Raw genomic sequence first — 18519 nt, 5'->3', positions numbered from 1 at the left:
CCGGGTGTTACAGCAGCACAAGAGACGGACTGAAGGGGTATGAAGAGAATAATGTGTGATATTTAATAATCCTGCCATACACTATCCTTCTATTGATAGCTAGCAATGAGAATAAGAAATGATAGATAATATGGAGGAAACAGATGCACAGAAGGAAAGAACTCGTCATAACATCTCGTTTTCGGTTCCAGCACGATGGGGTGCTTTCCCTGCATCATCCTCAGGTCCAAATTAACGTCCCAGCGGGTGTGTGTGTGTGTGTGTGTGTGTGTTTGAGTGTCAGGTGTGTGGAGGAGGCAATGAGAGTTTTTGCCAAATGAAGGTGTGGTGGGCAGGGAGCCACATCACAGGAACACGACCTCTCTGCAGCGGGTCTCCTCTGAGGACAAGAGGGTGACAAGAGGCCGAAAGCAGATTCCTCTCAGTAGTTATCGCTCTCTGGATGAGAGGCTCAACCTCCTGGATCTGATGAGGCTGCTTCAGCTGCACGCACTCCAGATTTTAGTCTAATTTTGTGTCACGTTGTAAAGAAATGGTATATATATATGTAAACGTCATGTCTTGGAGTAAAGAGCCAAACCAAACAGTCAACAACTATTCTCATAACTGACTTTCTCCGAATGATTGTCAAAGTTCTATTTGTGAGAAAGAGACTTTAAACACCGGCTGCAAGTCTCAGATGAGCCTCTGATCACAAACAATATTGTTACGTTGATAATAGTGTTTTTAGTGCCAAAGAGCTTGTTTCGGGAAGCTGTAGTGACACTCGTGGCTGCTTTCATCCCAAATCAGCTTCAGGGTGAAACTGTGCTTCCAACAGGTCGTGGTGTCACATCGCAGCCTTCCATCAGCTCTCTGCACTGCATCAGCAATCCTCGTATTTGAATAACAATAATAAACATGGATATCAATATTTTCAATTGATAACTATCACTTTTTTCTGGGAGACATTTCTAGGAAATGTGTGTGTCACGGTGGATATTACTCCGATAAAAAGCTGTAATAAAGAACAATGCTGCAGACAAAGATGTTTCACCAGCTTCATCTGCTTTCTCTCTGCTATTATTATCCCCGCCGTAGATTTTGTTTAATGTATTTGACCCTCTGTCTTATGTCCCTATCTCTCCTCCCCACTCGCTCTCTCTTACTGCATTAGAGTAAGTCAGTCTCTCTTCTCACATCTCCCCCTTCTTGCCATACAAGGTAACTCTTGCAGCCAGAAACAGCATTCTTTTCCCGGGATTAACTCAGTTCCTTTTCAGCTGCTGAGACGAAGTTATAAATAACTGAGCTGGAGGAAACATGGGGGGGGGGGGGGGGGGGGGGGGTGTTTTGAGGACTCTGTAACGTGTTAACGGAGGATTTTGTTCATTCAACTTGCAAAGAATCATAAAACATCTGCATGATAGAGATGATACTATGTATCGGAAGACTAAACATGAGCTAAGTCCTGCAGCCAGAAATCTGTTTTTTCAGGGCACAAACAAGACAGCAGGAGATCACGTAAGATCAATAATTAGACGACCTTATTACAGATGCAAAACCCCAATCTATATCTTAAGATAGTAGGAAAACCCAAACTGCATATTGATATTAAAAATATTGATATTAAAAAGCGGTACACGTATTCAACACGTCAATATTCCAATATGTTTATCCTGGAGCATCCTGTGACTAAATGACTTATTGATTCCACAGCTTCATCAATATTGACGTTCTCTCCTCTTTACGTCCGTACGTATTCGTCCCTTAATTATCTTAAAGATGATCCTGCATCCAACAGGAACACTCTAAAGCATTTAGCTTATTGCTACTTCACTTGGATGTTTGAGCTGCAGACTGACGGATGAGTAGAGTTTGATACTTGAAGGCTGTTTTGGAAAGTATGGAAAGTTTCTCTGAGCTCACCTTAAATCTCTGTTTACCACTCGACTCATTTCAAATATTACACCTAGTTTGGAAGCCGATTGTGGTCCAGTATGCAACATTCAAAAGTATGATGTGGAAACACTGAGAATGAAACTTCATTGCTGCAGCGATTTGCTCCCACATTCATCCACAAGCATTCATGAGTTCCAACACTGATGTTGGGGGACCAGGTATGGCCCACAAGTCGGTGTCCCCAGTTCATCATGGCCGTCTATTCAGGCCCGTCAAGTTCTTCCAAACCAAACTATTATCTTTACGGACTTGGCTCTGTGAACGGGGGCGTTGTGAGCACACTGTTGTCTCACATGTAACTGCACGCTGTTAACTGAAACTAAAGGGCCGAGTCCAAATCAAACAGCCGCGGACCGACAGTACACAAAACTATCCGGTCTGCACCTCCAAACATCCTCCACAAGAGGGGGCACACTAGCTCACTGTGATGTGTGTGTCCCCTCTGAATCTGCCTCACTTTTTTTCCTCCCCTATCACCCACTAAAAGCATCATGGGTTGCAGTAAACAAAGAGGCTTTAGGGGTGAATAACTGCAGCTGGGGGGGAACATGCTGGCTGGACTCCCTTTGTGCCGTCGGGGGGTCACGGCGTTGTTCCAGTGAGCCGAGCGTCAGCACTAACAGCAGCTGGCGAGCTCCAGCCTCTCACTGGCAAATCCCACTGAGTCATCAGCAAGCGGCGCCTCTTTGTCCGCAGGTTTAGCTGAGCTCTGTGACCTCCCCTCCTGCATCAGCTGAGAGTCACAGGACCGTCTGGACTGAGGCTCGGGCCACACACCACCAGTGGCAAACGCTCGGTGGCATGAAGACTACGTGCACCTCAAGAGCGACTCTCAAATGCACATTCTAATTTGTTTTGTGTGTGGTTGCATGACATATGAAGGAGTCCTGATCTTAATCACCATGATGTGTGTGCAAAGGAATAAACCTCGATCATGCAGGAATCACCGAAACTCACACCACAGGCTTCACACAGTGCAGAAACAACAACATGTTCAGTCATTTCCTTAAAAGTATTTGTGACAGCTTTTATTGTGGAAATCTTGGGTTAGTATTCTTTGGGTTTTGGACTGTTGGTCAAAAGAAGTAAAGACGTAACTTAGCACCAGTATGTTCTGATGTTTTATAGGCCAAAAGCATAATTGCCCAATTTGTCAATAATAAAAAATAATCATTTGTTGCAGCCCTATAAACAAGTAGTATATACATCTCTCCATTGCTCTTGCTGTGGCATGAATCCTTTAGGTTTGTTACACTTATAATTGTAATAATATGTAATAAACCAGCACTGCCTTTGTGTGTTGATGTGTTGTAGGTGAGATATAATTGTGTTCAGTTCATTACAACCCCATTTTTTGCTAACTAGATTTAAATTCTCCTCATAGATAATTAACTGTTTTATCATCATTTATTTTATATTAGATTTCTATGGATAAGAGAAGATTTGAATTTAATTTTGCACAAGCACAAACAAACATTTCAAATACATTTATTGCAATGCATAACATCACATTACTTAACTGGTTTAATTTACAGCTCCAAGATTATTCTGATGGAGCCCACATTGGATTTCAGAGCTCCCCACTGTGAGTGGTGTCGGTACTCCCCTTTCTCCAGCAGGTACTGGCGACCACAGAAGTTGGGATGTTCGAAGAAGATCCAGGAGCCCTCTAGGACCTTGCAGGACTGGACTTCCTGTCCGAGCCATTTCTCCTGGATGTACTTTGTGTTTTCTGTCAACTCCAAAGATTGACCGACAAAGTTTGGTCTGTCGAATAGCCTCAGCTTGTACGCCCCTTTGGCCTGAAACCAAAAACAGTCAAAGAAATGATTCACGAGGAAGAAAGTGTGTTTAGATGTTCTTTTTCTTTTGTTTTGTTACGGCCCTTACGTTCCTGATGACCCTGCAGGATCTGACGCAGTCATTGAAGCCCATCCAGCGGCGGTAGTCATTGTACTCCCCGGGACCGATGACATACTGGTAGCCGGTGTAGTTGTTGCGCTCGTACAGAACCCACCAGCCTCCCTCTACCTTGACCGAGTTGCATCGGCGGATGAAGCCCTGCATGTCAGCCGAGTCCCCTTTGCAGTCGTAGGACTTTCCCTGGAAGTCCCGGTCCTCGTAAAACACAATCTGGAAAGAACAGACAGGATTATAGACTGCATCTGGGTTCAAACGTGTTTCTCATTGACTATGTTACTTGCACCAAATTCAGAAAATGATCAGCTCCTGCAACTAAAACCACACATTTGCATTGCTGTCCTTACATTCGCCATCTGTAGCTCTTAAAAACACCAGATGCTGTAACAAACGCAGTACTCTTTATACATGGAAGAGACAATACTACCAAATGCATGGTTAGCAGTGCATGTACCGGTTATTACAATCCAAATATTCATCTAGAGTCTGCCCATTGTTCTGACACACTGAATTGCCTTTCCACACACAACGGTTGTTTAGCAGTGCCAAGTATCTAAACCTCGGTCTCTGCTCAATCCAAACTGATCCGGACCGCTGCAATAAATGTTTTTTAAAGCTTTAATGTAAGCTATGAACTTTGAGGTGCTATACAAATAAAGTGTATCATTATTATCCTTTTTTTAAATAATTATCTAGTAAAAATATGCAACATTATTACTCAGAAGTCATAGAATTATGAGGTAAAATCCACAGTTCATTAACATGATGATATAAATGCAAACCACTTGTTTGGGCGACAAAAGATTTGCCAACAATATATTTTTATTATATTATATGTTACATTTGCAACAATATGTTTAACTAATACAGATATAAGACATACTATAAGCTTCTGTTGTGCATGAATAACAACTTAAAACACATTTTTGACCTGAATTATGACATTGTGAAGTACATTCTGAATCAGGATCTGTGCAGAAATGTTTGTGGCTCACAGGCAACATGTTGATATGAAAATGTTTTTAACTATCAATGTCTAATGTTGAGTAAATGAATGAATCATTTATCAAAGTTTTCATATTGCATAATACATGTCCCTGCCGATGTCAGGTCTGATCTGACACCAACCTGTCTTGGGATGTAGACTGTGTTGAATACTGGTGGACACTAGAAGTCAAGACTCAAGGCTGTTGAGGTAAACATTTAACGTAACACGAAAGAACACAGACGTCACCGTTTTGGGTAATAAATACTTTTATTAATTTGAGTGCAACACTCGGGGTTCTGGGGAGAAGCACAGATGTTCAAATGGAAGCTGCAGGTGGGAGACTGAAGAGTTCTAGAATCTTCTGGAACTCTAAATTTCCTGAGGGTTCTAGAACTAACTAAACATTCCAGAACCCCAGTGGCTTTAGGACTCTGGAACTCTGGAAGTATTTGGAATTTTGGTTTAGGGCTTTGGAATCTTGTGAGGGTCCTAGAACTCAACGTTCGGGAGCTAGATTTCTCTTAAGGATTCTACAACTTTGGTGTCTTTAGCATTCACATAACTCTCTTAGGGGCAATGGTCACACTGCTGTTCTAGAACTCTGTGATCCTGCGGAAGGATCCCACGGCAGGGGAGGTGGCGCCCCAGTCTGTGTAGTTGTGGTACTCGCCACGTTCCAGGAAGTACTGGTGTCCGTGGTAGTTGGGCTGCTCGTAGAGGACCCAGGCACCATCCATGACCACGGAGGAGTGGACTTCCTGGAACTTGAAGGCCTCGTAAACCGACGCGCAATCCTCAGCGCACTCTGCCGCCTGACCTCCGAAATCCTTCTTTTCGTAGAACCTGATCTTCCAGGACTTTCCATAAACCTTGAAAGAGTTAGTGAAGTAAAGTTGTGGAAATCGCGTTAGTGTTTAGTATCTCAATCATTTGACCTATCCTCTGTGTCCTCATTCACTTGGCTCACACCTACAAATGGGTTTCTTGGCTGCTTCCCTAGTGTCCTTCAATAATTGAAGTGGAAAGCACCCTGCTGCCAAACCATGAGCCTTTTATCTCTCCTTTTTCTCTGTTGGCCTTTGACTGATTACTGCTTGGTTGGTGCACTCTGTGGTATTTGACTGCAGCTGGGCACTCTCCTGCAAAACATTAACCCACAAATGTTTGAAAATCAAGCTGTGTCCTTGATTTTACGTAAACTACTACCCATGTCGACTTATGTTTTACTCGATCTACTGCTGTATGTGGTAAATGTGTCCCTGCTTAATAAAACTGATGCATGAACAATATTATTACCTGAATACGGCAATCACCACTAAATGATGACTTTCGAAGCTGTAACCTGTTTGTTATCTACTGGTTGTTGAGCTTACATTTTTGATAGAGCGACATGACTTGATGCTGTCATTGAATCCCATCCACTGTTGGGGATCACGGTATTCCCCGGGGCTCAGGATGTACTGGTTGCCAGTGTAGTTGGGACGCTCGTACAGCACCCAGCAGCCACTCTCCACCTTAATGGAGTTGCAACGGCCGAAGTAGGAGCGCAGGTCGGGACAGTCGGTGCTGCACTCATGGCGTCGGCCTTCGAACTTCTTATCCTCGAAGAATGCAATCTGGATGGAAGGAAACGGACCAATCCTGGTAAACTATCATCCCAGCATTGTAAGAAATACAACAACGGCATATTGTTGTGCCTGGCTGCCATTTAAATGACAACAAACTTGACAAAAACATAGTTACTGCCTGAAAGATCTTGAAAACCTTTAGAAAACAGCATTTGCTCCTTACCTTCCCCATTGTTGATGATATTGCTTGCCTGCCACCCAGCTGCAGCTGTGTTGTGGTTTATATCGAAATGCAGAATGTGCAGACGAGGGGAAACTATTGTCATCTAAATTAGCTTGATTTGCATATCAGCAAAACGGTTTGGTCAAGTTTGATTTCCCTTTGTCCACATGTGATGGCCTCATATCAAAGTACGTATTAAGGCCAACAGCCATCCTCATGATACTTGTGCGTATTCTTTCCATTGTGTTCATTGTTATTTGGTCAATATCAGAAGACTTTTTTTAAAGGAAAGGGAAATTATTTGGTAGATTGTTGTCATTTTGCCTTCTTGCAGGATGAGATTATATCATCATGATGGCAATGCAGTCTTTTACGACGGTTGGCGGTAGTAAACCGTGAAACCGTCTTACCTTTTCACTCCATTATTACAGACTTAAGCGTCTTATGACCAGTTGGTTAAATAAGTAGTTGATTGTCAGTTAAGCATTGCATGCGAAATTCTGGATTCTTAAAACAGATTGAACATAATGAAAAAAATATCTATTTCATTAAACCCAACACCCTTTCTCCACTCCAACAGTGTTTAATCCCATCTGAAGCTGCAGTGTCGTCTCCTCAAAGGTTAACTCGCAGCAGCGGAAGCTCAGGTGTAACTAACAACATTAACGATGGCCTCGTTAGGCGGATTGCAGCCATGTATTGATATTATGAATGACATCTGTGTTGCAAATGTCCAAACGTCTGCAGTGAGAAGGTTTTATTTAAGAGCTGAATAAAGCCGGTGTTTTATTTATTTTTTACTGCCGCAGCAGAAGACAACGCAGAGGAAGAGAAGAAGTCCTGATTTGAACCTGGGATGTTGTGGTTTAATGAACCATGACCTCATTAACCCTTTTGTTGCTGCATTATACAGTAATGGCGCCCATTGCACAAAATAAATAACTCAAGGATTCACAGGATTAGCTGGATATTATGATCTGAAGAAAGATCAAAATAAGCAGTTTGTGAGCAGTTTTTGGTTAGTAATGAAAAGAAAACATTGAATTGCATTTAGGTACAATGCATGTTGGCTCACCGTCACACTGTCACGGCTTACTGGGACACCTGATCAGAAAAGAAGTGATTTAAAAGAAATGTACTCATACCAACCTTTGTAAGCTGTTCAATATACTGAGTCTTTCTAAATATATCATTTGTAAACCAGTAGAGCTAGATGTAATCACTATGGTTGTCATGTCCTACTGGCATTCAAATAAACAAACACAGATGTCACTGAGATGAAATAATTACATTTCTTGGCATTCAGGTAAGAGTTAATATTAAGGGACCTTAAAATAAACTCATAGCCATTTGAAATGTGTCATGCCTATTCTTCAGACAGCCACGGTCTGAACACATTCAAACGAAGCATGACAAATCCATTCAGACAGACTGTACAAACTCCGTTCTTTTTTCTCGTCACTCTAATCTTCCCCCGTCTGAGAAATGTATAAACTGCAGCTCAGTCCTTGTCCCTCCTCTCCCGCCTTGTGTCTTCCACCCATTTCCCTCTCTCTTTGTTCTGGACTAGGATGGCACAAATGAAATTAACAGCGATCGCAGAGCTGCCTATTCATCAGCTTCCAGATAATTTGAATGACAAAACCCTGTTACGGCGCGTATAAAGTATAAAAGCCGCCTGGTGTAAAAGCCACAGGTTGTTGGACGGATTCCCACGAACACAGATCATCAAACATGGGCAAGGTTTGTAGGGAGTAGACCAGAAAACAAGCACTTTTCAGTTTAGGAGGAATGTAAACAAGTGGGGAAAGATAATAGAAAAGGACATGATATAATCTAAGCTTACTGAAGTAAAAACATTTTTCAAAAGAGACAAATTCAGGCCTATTTCATATCAGTTTGTTGTGTTTTTCTTTTCCACAGATCACCTTCTACGAGGAGAAGAACTTCCAGGGTCGCTCCTATGAGTGCATGAGCGACTGCTCCGACATGACCTCCTTCCTGAGCAAGTGCACCTCCTGCAGGGTGGAGAGCGGCTGCTTCGTGATCTACGACCGACCCAACTACTCGGGGAGCCAGTACTTCCTGAGGAGGGGAGAGTACTCCGACTACATGTCTTTCGGCATGAGTGACTCCATCCGATCCTGCCGTTTGATTCCTCAGGTATCGAAGGATTTTGAAAAAGATAAACTAGTAATCTTTAATGTCTAAGTAACATTATATTGATTCAAAATGCTGCTGTGCTGCTGAAATGTTGGTTAGAATGTAAATCAGGAGTCCTACGCTGACCTCGTCCTCCTCTTTGTGCTCATCCACAGCACAGAGGCTCTTACAGGATGAAGATCTATGAGAGGGAGAACTTCGGTGGCCAGAGTCACGAGCTGATGGACGACTGTGACAACATCCAGGACCGCTACCGCATGAGCGACTGCCAGTCCTGCAACGTGATGGACGGCCACTGGCTGATGTACGAGCAGCCCCAGTACAGAGGCAAGCAGATGTACATGAGGCCCGGAGAGTACAGGAGCATGAGAGACGTGGGATTCAGCGGCACGAGGCTCAGCTCCGTCAGGCGTATAATGGATTCCTGTTGAAGCAGAGAAAAATAAATGTGTTGAATAAAACGAAAGAGGAATCAAACGTCATCGTGTTGTCTTGTGTGAAATAGAAGGTGTGTGTTTGAGGGTGAAATCTGCATAACTGACCTTTAAAGTAAGCTAGTGCATCATATTAATCCAGCTTAGTCACACATTATATGACAGTATTAAATATACTCAAAATTACACACCTGCTAAATAGCATGCCATATATATATATATATATATATATATATATATATATATATATACAGGAAAGATCATAAAGATACATATTGTTTTATGAGGTTTTCTACAAAGCAAATGGTTTAGTTCACAATACATGCTGTCATTGTTTCACGAAACAAAAATCTTCTTACTTATGATCATAAATCTTTTTATTTTGTATTTTCATACACTAAAAAAAAAGCTCAAGTCACATGTCCGCTATTTAAAATCCATGTTGTCACTTTCACGCCATGCAATTTGATGTAAATATTATAAAAATACACACACAGTGCACAAACTGTACATGCAACTGCTGTCTGTGCTGTACTGAACTATGCAGTCACGCTGCTCTGTTTCTAGTGTGCAGTACCTTTTTATTGATTTATTTAGTTGTTATTCTTCATTATGTACACAACATTTGTTCATATAGCATTCTGAAAGTCACGTTATAGAATCCACAATGTGTCATATTTTAACTCCAGTCGTCCAAACAGAAGAGTCTTAAAAACATTGAACCTCAGATTTTAGTTTAGTTACTTATACAAGCTAATCATCAGTTCTTGTACTTATGTACTTTAGTCTCTTCTTTTCTTTCTGCCTGTGGTGATGTCACCCATAATATTACATTTTATCAACAATATTTAGTGACCGTCACTCTTTACAACAAACAACACACACATTCAGACTGCATCACGTCATCATGTCCGATATAGATTTAAAAATCATAGTGTAAACGTACATGTTACATGCTGATTCCTTCAAAATATTAGCTTCAATGTTGTCGGATAAAATGTGACATCCTACAGAGAGGGTATGTGTTAACACTTGTGAGTCAATATTTTACTGGTGTATTATTTGAAATAACCGTTAAATAATAGAAAGCATAATATTACAGCATAAAAACACAATAAAAGTTCTGCATTGTAAATTTGACTCAATCAAAAGTATGTAAGTATGATGAGGAAGTACTTTTATTTTATAAAACCAGAGTTACAAGGTGCTTTACAGCTGCTGAGGAAATACAGAACCATAAAACAGTTGATTGTTATACAATCTTACATTATATCATTGAATCATTATAACCTATGTGTTCATGTGTATGTAGCATTTTACGGTTGTATCTGGTTGAAGTGGAGCTAATAAACTCATTTATACACTTATTGTTGTTTCATTAATAAAAATGTATCATACTTTATGGTAAAAAAATACAACATTTCCCTCTGAAATGTAATGGAGCAGAAGTCTAAATTAGAAGAAAATTGAAATACACAAGTTTGTACTTTACACTATCGTCCTCACAGACCCAACGACACACAAAGAGTCCGAGCTGATACGTGTGCTGCTGTCACCTGTACCCCACAGGAGAGCCCCTGCAGTTGGCACTGCACCAGATGCATACAGTCTAGAATAATAACCATTTACAGACTGATTTAACAAACATCATAGCCCCTGTATGCTACGCTGCTGAGTAAGATATTCAAAACAATGGCTCCATAGATCATTTAGCTATCATCATGGGTATAAAAGTGACACCGAGTTTGGCTGTGCAAAGTACCCGCGCAATCAGGGATCGGACTGAACACCAAAATGGGCAAAGTAAGAGATCATTTTTACACATGGGTTGATAAATATTTTTAACATACTGTAGCATCGAAAATAGTTTTAAAATGTGCCGTTTGTCTTTCAGATCATCTTCTACGAGGACAAGAACTTCCAGGGTCGCTCCTATGAGACCAGCAGCGACTGCGCTGAGCTGACTTCTTATCTGAGCCGCTGCAACTCCTGCAGGGTGGAGAGCGGCTGCTTCATGGTCTACGAACGTCCAAACTACATGGGCCACCAGATGCTGGCGAGGAGGGGAGAGTACCCCGACAACCAGCGCCTGATGGGAATGACCATGAGTGACTGCATCCGTTCCAGCCGCATGATCCCCACGGTATGAAGCTCTGGGTTAAACAATGAGGTTGAAGATGGAAATCAACTCCCCAAAATAGCACAAAGTAATCTTTTGTATCTCTCTGTCATGTGTCATTTTACAGCACAGAGGTCCATTCAGGATGAGGATTTACGAGAGGGAGAACTTCAGAGGCCAGATGAATGAGGTGATGGACGACTGCGACTCCATCCAGGATCGCCTCCGCATGTCCGACTGCCAGTCCGCCAACGTGATGGACGGCCACTGGCTGATGTACGAGCAGCCCCAGTACAGAGGCAGGATGCTCTACCTGAGGCCCGGCGAGTACAGGAGCATGAGAGACATGGGAACGGGTCCCATGGACATGAGGATCGGATCCATGCGGCGTATCATGGACTCCTGTTAAAGAACAGAACGGGCTCGAGACGTGAAGTTGTAATCGACTAAATATTAACACAGAATTACTATTATTACTGAGTTAAGGGAGGAAATCTGGGCACAAAATTGGATTAAAAAATTGCATGAATCATCATCAACTGTTCTGGTACGTCACAGGACAGTTTGGGCTGTAGTGAATGCTGCTATTTTAATAACTGTATCCCACAGCCAGGTCTTCAGAGACTTCTTCTTCTACCTATGAAATGTGTTATGTCATATATGATGCACGTGACATTAAAAATGAATTTCAAAGGATGAAAGTGGAAGCTGTTTGACTCTGCATGATGTTCTACATGTTTCCTGAAATCACTGCAATATATACATGACAAAATATGGTTTATTTCAAAATTAGAGAACAAAAAGAAGTACGGCACGTGGTGTTCTACCAGCATTTCACTATTTAGTCTTAAAGAGTTGAAATCACATGATCACTTGTAGTATAAACTACAACATTTTGACAGTGTGGCTGCTACTGCCCGAAGACGTCGCAATATTCACACCGATATTACCGGTAGTCACTAAGCATGTATTTTCAAGGTACATCACATTCTGTGTTTCACTGTGAGAGAGATGTAGAGAATACAATAGTTGTATTGCCTTGTTTAATTACCATTGCAACAGGAAATTAATCAATGAATGACTGAAAGAATGGTTTTTAAAATGCATTATCAATGTATCATGCATAACTACACCCAACCCACTTACAAGAAACCACAAATTCATACAAGGCAGGACCAGAGTGCAGTGTGCACATTTTAATAGAAAAAGAAAAATACAAAAACAACTAAGCTATTTCTGAGCTAATGTTAAGATACGGTTACTCTGTGGGGCTTTTATTTTGAAAGGGTGGGACTGGTTGGGCGAGAGAGGGGGAGAGGAGACATAATCATAATGTTTGACACACACACAGAGGTTATTAAATGACAGGAGGTCTAACAATGTCTTTGACTGAATATCTCCAAGTCATGTGTGTGTGTGTGTAGAAAGAGAGACAGACAGACAGAGTGTAACTGGTTGCCATGGTGAGGACGCACCTGGTTGGAGACGCAGACTGATTAAGAAACGTTAGAGTAAACAGTGATTTTGAACAAAACTCCTGCCCCCTTTTAATAAAAAGCAGGAGTCTGAGTGCCAAAATATGGATACCATGAGAAAGATAAGACTCTGCCGAACGCGGTGATGTGGTTTTAAAGTTTGTGGTGTTAAAAATGTGAGCTCTAGAGCAATATACAAAACTGGTACCGTCTGCTTTCTTTGAGAAATGAGTGGTGAGATTTAACATGGAGTCTAATGGAGCAGTTGGTTGGAGTTCATGTCGCTTTGCGGCTCTTTGAGCCAAATGTGTAACTCCGTTGGATTCCATAGGCATCTGTTTGCGACAGCACAACATTTCCAAGCTTTTGGGCCAAAAATGGTGTATAAAGAGTAAAAATTGTGGGACCTGGAGCAATTCGTTTGGAAAAATCACAGAATATTTTCCTGCTCCGCTCCACTCTGACTGCTATGTCATCACTCTAGCACTGAACATTCCGTGCAATACACACCCATTATAAAAACTGAAACGGACCCAAAATGTTCCTGACACTTAATCTGTGACTTCATGAAAACTGTGCTAGCTATCAAAATGCCCATTTGGCTCAATAAAGTCCACCGTTTTGTTAACGTTTTAAACTTTGAATCATTGTTCTACGTTAATATATGGCTAGTCAATATGGGCCCAAAGTTAAGGTTTTTTTAACTCTCTTCACACCGAAACCCCATTCAAGTGAATGGAGAAATTTTGTTCAGTTTTTCGGAAAACAGATAGAAAATAGATAGCACACGATTCCCGATCAGGCCGCAAGTTTTGATGTATTTTTTGCGCAGGTGTTGGCAATGCTGTGTGAGGAGAAGCGCGGCAAACTTTTGTACTTTCACCCGGAAGAATATTATTATTAAACCTGATGGATTATATACAGCGTGCTTTGGCACACATTCTTTAGATGTCATAGCAGGAAAATTGCAGGTCTAAGTAACAATGTTAACGATGGCTGCAAAGGCTCTGCTGTGTGTTTGCTGGTTCACTGAGTAAATAACTAGATTTTTTTAAACTTCTTACAATTTGGAATTTTATTTTCATGCAAAAACTGTTTCAACCTACACTTGGGCATGTGAACATTGTTGTAACACAAAATCCTACAAATGTGAACTCATGTTATTTATTCACCTGCGCTTTTCCTGTTATGACCAGTCAACTTAAACTATTGTCAGACCAACGTCATTCAGCAAACATATTCAACACTAAACACCTTAACTGGCGTCTCTCTTTGAATTGAATCTCGCCATCACCCCACAGTGAACATAAAACCATAAAAGTCCTGTCACTATAAACTATAACTTGTGTGATTTTATGATACATTACACCACTATAAAAGGAAAAGGGAACTGGTTAGTGACGGTGCTGTATGTGAGGCAACATGTTACAAGTTTTATATATATATGACATATTATATATAACTAAATATATCCACTGTATGTCACCATATATGCTCTTATTCAGACTGTTGAAGTTAATTCATCATAAACCGAATAATTATATAACATTCAACTTGCTTTTATTATCTGATATATTGAATACAATTTATATTGAATTGTATTTGTGAGAAAATATTTCCAATCATTTGGTAAATAAAATACGTTGAGTACACTGTGAAATATAGAGCTGGGTGTCATAATACAGTTGGAAGCTTCTCTTTATGTGTCAGACAACAATACTGCACGTGTACAGTACATGCATTTCCACCAGAGTGGTATAGTGCTGGATAATAACCCTTTAGCATCCTGACTGCTCAGTAGGCTTCTATGGCATGTTGCTGGCTCAGGGGTTTGCACAATAGAAGCCCTACATACTTTTTTCACATTGAGCAAGTATAAAAGTAACGGTTAGCACCGACAGGAGTACACAGCAGCCACAGCTCAGTCCTGAGGACCAACCCAAAATTAATCATGACCATGGGCAAGGTAGGTATTTAGGAAAGATCCACCCATTACAAAAAAATCACTTCAATCTCTATTAATCATTATTGCAGAGTCATTAAAAAAACCTCTCGGAGCTCCCTGAAAATGGTGCTAATGAAGCATTGTTGTGCTTTCAGATCATCTTCTACGAGGACAGGAACTTCCAGGGTCGCCAGTATGAGACCAGCAGCGATTGCCCTGAGCTGACCTCCTACCTGAGCAGGTGTCACTCCTGCAGGGTGGAGAGCGGCTGCTTCATGGTCTACGACCGCCCCAACTACATGGGGAGCCAGTACTTCATGAGGAGGGGCGAGTACGCCGACTACATGAGCATGATGGGCATGAGGGACTGCATCAGGTCTTGCCGTACCATCCCCATGGTACAGCAGGGTTTTCATTCTCTAGATTGTAAAACCTCCAGATTTCTTTGAATGTTTTTTTGCTTATTTTTTTTACCCTTAAATGTTTTCTCTACAGCACAGAGGATCCTACAAGATGAAGATCTACGAGAGGGAGAACTTCGGTGGTCAGAGTCACGAGCTGATGGACGACTGTGACAACATCCAGGACCGCTACCGCATGTCCGACTGCATGTCCTGCAACGTGACGGACGGCAACTGGCTGATGTACGAGCAGCCCCACTACAGAGGCAAGATGATGTACATGAGGCCCGGAGAGTACAAGAGCTTCAGGGACATGGGCATGAGCGGCATGAGGTTCATGAGCATGAGGCGCATCACTGATTCCTGCAACTAAATTTTCACTAAATTCCATCAAATAAAATCTTTCTACTCTGCTATCTAGACTTGTTTCACTGGTTGTTTTGAGAACCGGGCAGTAAAAGAGGGGAAGAGATGGGCATCAATGGGTGTCAATGATCATGAGGCACATCCCTATGTGTGGCAAACCTCCATGCATATAAGACCTGCATAACAATGGAAAATAAAGATTATATTTCTACAATTTCTTTCACGAGTCTTGTTATTAAATATTGCACATTTGCAAGTTGATGGTATTCAATTCAAATGTATTTTGTTTTCCTTCAAATTCCCACACAGATTATATTTACATTGAGATGACAGTTAATCCTATAGTGAATAGTGTCTTCCAGAAAATGTAGAGGCAAGTGCTTCGTCCGTTCTAGCAGGTTAATAGGATCACATCATATCCCATGTCAACCTTTATATTGGCTATAACTGCTTTGAATTTGTTCTTCTTGACGCTTACAATTTTTCTTATGAGAAAATGGTTTAGCACAGAAGCTGGGTGATCTACTAACTTCATGATACATTGGCAGTTTACCCGGTATAGGCAGGAATACATACAGTTGTAAAATATGTGCTGTGTCATCTCCATTTGAACTCGGAGACCAAACATTTATTACATATTTTATTGTCAATTTTAATGTTTCTATTTTTAAATGATGTCCTGTTATTGTTATGCACCATTCACCAAGTACATTTCCTTGTATGTGTAACGTGCTTGGCAATAAACGGTTCTGATTCTGATTCATAACAAAAAGCCATGTAAACCATTGACTTGCATTATAAAAATAGCAGGATGTTTTTAAGGGTTTAGCATTTAGTTTTACAGTATCTCAGCTTCGGCGGCGCCAACTTTTGCAGATTCGGTTCCTTTTTGTCTCATTTGTGCAGGTTTAGCGGCCGCAAAATCTGCACAATCATTTTGTGAATCCTTGCCAGACAGTTTAAGAAGAGACCAAATCTAATGTCCTGGTCTTTAGAGGACCTAGAATCAGGCAGAGTCTACAGGTGGAGGCTGGGGTGAAGGTGGGGTTAATTAAATTATGCTTTCTGTGAGTAGTTGCTAAAATTGCTAAAAATCTCTGACACTTATTTTAGTTTACAAATCTTTATTTCTTGACTTATGCACGGTTGAGTGTTGTTAGTTCATTAAAACTGGCTGTGGTTGAGCTGATGTTCAGTTTCATTGTTCTGGGCAGCAGTTTGTTACCTTTGTAAATATATGAAGCCAGTAAAGTATTTTTAAATGACAACTATTCACTCAAGAAATGATGTCTTTACTGACATGTTTGTAGTTTGACTCACTGAAAACTTACAGTAATAACGTGAGAAATGGTTATGCTCAATTTAGCAAAAGCTGAAAAGAAGCCAAAAAGTAATGAGACAGAAAACGAATCCAAAAATGAAGCTGCTTTTTTGTGACAGGTGATGCAAATTTGTGGCTAGCTGTTCGTATAAATGACCCTACCTGTAGTATATCAGTCATGCCTGTTAAAAAAAAATATGTGGAAATATAATGTTTGAATCGTGCTAGTATGAGTCAGAGGTCCAATATTTGTGAAAGTTGAACAGAAGTCGCTGTCCTATATGTGTTCATGGTGTGGAGGGGTGAAGTGTTGCCCGTCATGTGGTCACATCAACACTGAGAGTTCAGTTCTAACATCATTTCAATTACTTCTTTCTGTTGTGGAAGGAAACGTTCATAGAAGTATCAATTAGCGAACTTTCGCCTCCCGTTTACTTCCATTCTATGCGAGCGTATGGGCGAGTAAAACATTCGCTTCCAGTGGTAAAGCGAATTTGCACTTTCGCAACAGGTAGAGTTCAACTTTGGTGAACTTTGACTCGCAACTTTACAGCCTCAATCTATAGCAGAGACGTGTGTGTGCTTGAATCCTGCTTGGCACAAAAAAGTAGCCTCAGCAGGAGATGGTCCTAATGGCCCCGATGAAATGAAAGGAAGATTTCCAGGATTTCAGCTTTGAACAGACGTAATAATAATAAAAAGGGTGCATTGGATATGCATGCAGAATAATGAGCATGTCGAGTGAGTGTAGCAGCACATTTTCAACTGTCTGCCTAAACTGGTTACATGTCAGGGTCAAAGCGGGTGCCTCAGAAATGTCATTGTGACTTACCCAATAAAAATTGTATTATCTAATGGTTACGTATTTAACTCTATTTCATAGTATTCTCTAATAAATAAATAAATACATATGTGTGTATTAGGATATTGAGAATATTGGGTATTTCGGATTAGTTTTTCAAGTTCTTTATTCACTATGTAAATAAATCCAGTGATAATAATCCCATAACCACAATCATGTCACTCTAAATTATTTTTTCTCAAATCATTGTTCTTTGCCATCACCAGCTGAAGGGCAGCGTTTGAACTTAGATGATGGTTTATATTACCAGCCTTCAGGGTCGACTTTTATGACTTCAGAAGACAATAAAAAAGACGCCTGTCAGGATTTAGTTTTAGGACCCCTTTTGTCCCCTGAATGTTTAGCTTATGTAAAATGTAAACTTGTTGGCTTCTAATGTTTTGGGGGAATTAAAAAGTGAGATCAAGCCACAATTGAAGTAATTTTGGCTTTTGACTAGGCTATTAATAGAATCAGTAGTTTGTGCAGCTTCCAGCAACACATTTTAAACTGTACATTGAATATTCAAACGCCTAAAACCATTCTTGAAAGAAATATGCTCTATTCTTCCAAAAGGAAAATTCGGTTTAGAGGTTGTGACCCTGTTGGTATGTTGGTAAGCAAGTCAAAACTATAGTACAGTAGGTTGCTGGGTCAGGACTTTGAACAATGGAGAGGCACACTGTCTTTGTTTCTGGCCAGGTATAAATGTAACTTGTTCAGACAGGCAGAGTATCAGTTCAAACACTGTTCTCTGGGAGATCTGGAAAACCACCAAAATCAACATGGGCAAGGTAAGAAAATAAATAGTATT

General features: G+C 40.9%; 5 protein-coding genes across 5 annotated transcripts; 3 read left to right on the top strand and 2 right to left on the bottom strand.

Annotated features, from left to right (window-relative positions):
- Positions 1 to 3470: 3470 nt before the first annotated feature.
- On the bottom strand, positions 3471 to 4217 carry LOC306704083 (gamma-crystallin S-1-like; the record flags this gene model as incomplete). Its single annotated transcript, XM_079170294.1, has 3 exons — positions 3471 to 3743; positions 3832 to 4074; positions 4209 to 4217. The coding sequence occupies 3 exons, from the start codon at positions 4215 to 4217 to the stop codon at positions 3471 to 3473; spliced, it is 525 nt and encodes a 174-aa protein (XP_079026420.1).
- A 1225-nt stretch (positions 4218 to 5442) lies between these two features.
- Positions 5443 to 6649, bottom strand: LOC306704081 (gamma-crystallin M2-like; the record flags this gene model as incomplete). The annotated part of the gene is made up of 3 exons (XM_079170292.1): positions 5443 to 5718; positions 6223 to 6465; positions 6641 to 6649. The coding sequence occupies 3 exons, from the start codon at positions 6647 to 6649 to the stop codon at positions 5443 to 5445; spliced, it is 528 nt and encodes a 175-aa protein (XP_079026418.1).
- A 1904-nt stretch (positions 6650 to 8553) lies between these two features.
- Positions 8554 to 9234, top strand: LOC306703930 (gamma-crystallin M3-like; the record flags this gene model as incomplete). The annotated part of the gene is made up of 2 exons (XM_079170109.1): positions 8554 to 8803; positions 8959 to 9234. Exons 1-2 carry the CDS (start codon positions 8612 to 8614, stop codon positions 9232 to 9234), a joined length of 468 nt encoding a protein of 155 aa, XP_079026235.1. The 5' UTR covers positions 8554 to 8611.
- Positions 9235 to 11031: 1797 nt separating this feature from the next.
- On the top strand, positions 11032 to 11765 carry LOC306704080 (gamma-crystallin M3-like; the record flags this gene model as incomplete). The annotated part of the gene is made up of 3 exons (XM_079170291.1): positions 11032 to 11040; positions 11132 to 11380; positions 11484 to 11765. 3 exons carry the CDS (start codon positions 11032 to 11034, stop codon positions 11763 to 11765), a joined length of 540 nt encoding a protein of 179 aa, XP_079026417.1.
- A 3017-nt stretch (positions 11766 to 14782) lies between these two features.
- LOC306703927 (gamma-crystallin M3-like) lies at positions 14783 to 15550 on the top strand (the record flags this gene model as incomplete). The annotated part of the gene is made up of 3 exons (XM_079170106.1): positions 14783 to 14797; positions 14932 to 15174; positions 15272 to 15550. 3 exons carry the CDS (start codon positions 14783 to 14785, stop codon positions 15548 to 15550), a joined length of 537 nt encoding a protein of 178 aa, XP_079026232.1.
- Positions 15551 to 18519: the final 2969 nt, after the last annotated feature.

Source organism: Pholis gunnellus, assembly GCF_910591455.1.
Source record: "Pholis gunnellus genome assembly, chromosome: 12".
Classification (NCBI taxonomy): Eukaryota; Metazoa; Chordata; class Actinopteri; order Perciformes; family Pholidae; genus Pholis; species Pholis gunnellus.
The sequence above is the reverse complement of the archived record's forward strand: the minus strand, read 5'-3'. Positions and strand labels throughout refer to the sequence as shown.